The sequence below is a fragment of the Cyprinodon variegatus genome, unplaced genomic scaffold (genome assembly GCF_000732505.1).
Source record: "Cyprinodon variegatus isolate N-32 unplaced genomic scaffold, C_variegatus-1.0 Scaffold1184, whole genome shotgun sequence".
NCBI lineage: Eukaryota > Metazoa > Chordata > Actinopteri > Cyprinodontiformes > Cyprinodontidae > Cyprinodon > Cyprinodon variegatus.
Genome location: NW_015151637.1, coordinates 21,022 through 24,810, shown reverse-complemented (window position 1 = coordinate 24,810; position 3,789 = coordinate 21,022). Strand labels below are relative to the sequence as shown.

At 37.7% G+C, this 3,789-nt stretch overlaps 2 protein-coding genes across 2 annotated transcripts in view; both read left to right on the top strand.

Moving 5' to 3' along the window:
• LOC107101992 (olfactory receptor 51D1-like) overlaps positions 1 to 1,643 on the top strand; it is a 3,121-nt gene extending 1,478 nt beyond the window's left edge. Inside the window, exon 2 of the mRNA XM_015401100.1 lies at positions 776 to 1,643. Coding sequence (XP_015256586.1) covers positions 776 to 1,558 — 783 coding nt within the window. The 3' untranslated portion in view covers positions 1,559 to 1,643. The remainder of the gene's footprint in view (positions 1 to 775) is intronic.
• A 754-nt stretch (positions 1,644 to 2,397) lies between these two features.
• LOC107101991 (olfactory receptor 2AG2-like) overlaps positions 2,398 to 3,789 on the top strand; it is a gene marked incomplete at its 3' end in the record, with an annotated part of 11,415 nt that continues 10,023 nt past the window's right edge. Inside the window, exon 1 of the mRNA XM_015401098.1 lies at positions 2,398 to 2,424. Within this exon, the coding sequence (XP_015256584.1) occupies positions 2,398 to 2,424 (27 nt within the window). The remainder of the gene's footprint in view (positions 2,425 to 3,789) is intronic.

Sequence of the window (3,789 nt, the reverse complement as noted above, 5' to 3'; positions counted from 1 at the left end):
CATAGGGCCTGTGACACTGATGAGATGTAAAGGTAGGTTACTTTGATAGGAGTTATTGGGTCGTCTGCACTGGATCTGCTGTCTCTAATCTTTATCAAATTATCTCATAGAATCTCTACAGGGTTCAAATCAGACCAGTTTTCTGGTTGTTTTATCTGAAAGAGAGACGCTGACTACCAATCCAGTTCTGTTTCTCAGATAAAATGTTATTGAATTAAATTTTAAGTTCAGTCAAGGCCACGGTTATCCTTGTTTGTTCATCTTTCCTTTTAGCTTTCTATTGGTGTGGTTGGATACAGCCGTTAAAGTAATTATCTCATTTAGGTGTAACACATTGATTTTTACAGAACTTCATTTACTTTTAAAATATTCTTATTTATATGTACCTATAAAGCTTAATTTATTTCTCATCAGACCTGCTCAGGAAACAAAGCTCATTAAAACACCTGTTGTAAACAGAAAAACAGACTTCTTAACTGTTTTTGTGTGTACAGCTGAATTATCATCACAAAAAAAACACTGTATTGGTTTTTTAGGCCATTTATTAAAAGAAAAACTTATTTTGAACAGTGAATAAATTGTGTGCCAAAAATATTGCAATTGAATGGTTCAACCTTAAATTTAAGATCAAGAATAAAATGTGGTAATATTGTTTGGCAAGAAGGTAAAAACTTGTTTCTCAGAGTGTCTTCTTTTCTCTCAGTCACTTGCCAGTAAATACCAGTAATAAACATTAAATAGCAGAAATAAACATCAGTGTGAATCTTTCTTCTAGATTTTCCACACGAATCCTCGGTACATCCTGTTCATCCACATGGTGGTCAACGACATGATCCAGGTGACCCTCTCTATCAGCTTGTTTATCATCAGCTACAGCGTCTACAAAATCAGTGTTTCAGTTTGCTGTATCCTTGTCCTTATTACTCTCTTCACTACTGAAAACACCCCCCTGAACCTGGCCTGCATGGCTTTGGAGTGCTATGTCGCCATCTGCATGCCACTGCGCCATGCCCAGATCTGCACTGTTAAAAGGACATTGATGTTGCTGGGATTAATCTGGGCAACCACCATGCTTTCAGTCCTCCCAGACCTGTTCATCACCTTGGCCATAGAACCACTGGATTTCTTTAACACCCAAGTATTTTGTATCAGACAAACCAGTTTCCGAAGTGCTGTTCTTCTTAAAAAGAGAGACGTCACATATTCATTATTTCTAGTTTTAGTTTGGTTTACTATCTTTTTCTCGTACTTCAAGATCCTGTTCACAGCAAAAACAGCAAACAAGGATGCAACAAAAGCCAGAAACACAGTCCTCTTGCATGGGTTTCAGGTGGTGCTTTGTATGACTACATATGCAGCTCCTCTCCTCCTAAGTTTGCTGCAACGGTTGTTTGTTCTAAACTATAACGACTCTCTTTTTGCATTTTACATCATAGTGCAGGTACTGCCACGATCCATTAGTCCAATCATATACGGTGTGCGAGATAACACTTACAGGGGGTACCTAAAAAGATATTTGCTGTGTAAATTCAGAGTCAGAAAACATCCAGATCCTTGATTTTTTTCAGTAAAAAATAATCCCTGATGTCCGTTGCTCAATAACACAAAGTGTCTGTACTCGTCAATTAACAAACACTTAATTTCCAAGCCAATATATAATTGATTATTTCATTTCAATAATCAATTAATCTGGACATATCTAATTAATTTCTTTAGCCACACACAACAGAAGTATTTTGGGAGGAAAATATTTCTTGTTTTAAGGCAATTTTATATAGCTGCTTGATTCCACATTAATTTTAAACAAATGTATAAAAAATGTAAGCAACTTTGGAAATAAAAAAATACTCCTGCGAATAAAATAAAGGGGTCATTTTCTGCTCGTCCTCTATTCTGTCTACTTTCTCTGTTTTTGCTGTTTTTAACTCAGACCACATGTAACACTTACAGTAAGATAAATTAAAAAAAAAGTAAAAATATCATATTGATTTAGATGCATAAGTAAGGCTGTTTAGGTGATAAAAAAAATCATATTTTAGAGACAGAAAAACAAACAATGGAAAGTAAAAAATTCTTGGATGACACATAACAATGATGAACAACCTTTAAAAATAACAAATATATCAGTTTTTTTTTTTAACAGAAGCTGCTCAGTAGAGCAGTGGGTAGCACTTAAGGGTGTGAAAAATAATCATCATGACTATGCATCGCGATTCCAATTTTTGTGATCTACTGCATCGATTCTTGAAGGCAAGAATCGATTATTAAAAAGAAAAAAATTAACAAATAAAATACATTAATGGTTGGCGCACATCAGCCAAATCAAGTGGAATACAACTTCCAGTCCAGCAGATGTCGCTGCGGATGTGTTGACGCCTGCTGCTTTGTGTCACAAGCATGTCCAGCCGCGGGATACTGCGACGAGTCATTCTTAAACAAAACATGGAGGACACTATGACAATCCGCCCCGCGGCTCCATCACATTTCAAGTCAGATGCTCGGATGCATTTTGGCTTTAAATTGATATGAAGCACATCAAATTGATATGACGCACATCATTTCCAAAAGGGGAAATATACATTTGAATGTTTTCATTTCATTGGTTTAAAGGACCACTGAGGCCATGTAAACGGCACTGATTATCCTTATTTTGTTATTTTAATTTTGATGAATCCTAAATCTTTTTGTCAGTGTGTCCACGCCAGTAATAGTAATATTTCTGTCCAGTATTTGTTTTCATGGCAATACCTCCAAAAGTTGTTTCAATAAATACAGCAATGTATGAATTCAGTTGCTTTCAGTTATGTATCAATTGAAGACACTATCCAGATCATACCCAGCCAGTCAGCCACTGGTAAGGGCTGTATCTTTTTCTTACAGTGTACAGTGAAATGCATCGCAATATTTCAAGTATCATGACGCATCATGATAGAATTGCATCGTGGCATGTGAATTGTAATTGGATTGATTAATGACTTTTTTGCCAATACCCACCCCTAGTAGCACTGCTGACTTGCAGCAACAAGGTTGTGGGCTCGATTCCCAGCCCGGGGTCTTTCTGCATGGAGTTTGCATGTTCTCTCTAAGCATGTGTGGGTTCTCTCCGGGTACTCTGGCTTTCTCCCACAGTCCAAACACATGACTGTTAGCTTAATTGGCTTTTCTGAATTCTCCTTAGGTGTGAGTGTGTGTATGAATGGTCCTGTATGTCTCTGTGTTGCCCTGTGACGGACTGGTGACCTGTTCCATAATGAAATATCACATATATTTACATCTCATATATATTAAAAGAATATATTGTGATATTTCATTATGGAAAATAATCAAAATGTTCTGTTTTACTATATTAAATTCTATTCTAGTAAGAATAGAAATACTAATATTGTTGGGATCCAAGGGTTTGCCCTCCAGAGGGCTGTGTGGATCCCTTCCCTTGGGCTTCTATTTCTGTTGGGATCCAGAGGCTTGCCCACCAGAGGGCGCCGTGGATCCTCTCCTGGGAGCTGGTTCTCAGCACTCAGCTGATTCCTATCAGCTCTGCTGATTAACCTCTCTCTATATAAACTGATTGATAGCTTCCCTCTGAGCATTTTACATCATACCACAGCCATAGCCATAGCCATAGCCATAGCCATAGCCATAGCCATAGCCATAGCCATAGCCATAGCCATAGCCATAGCTATGGCTATGGCCATAACCTGTAATCCAGAACCTAACCTGCTCTGTCCTCTCTGCCTTCCAGGGCAGATTACTGGTGTTCACAAATAAATATTGGACTTTATCCTGCCT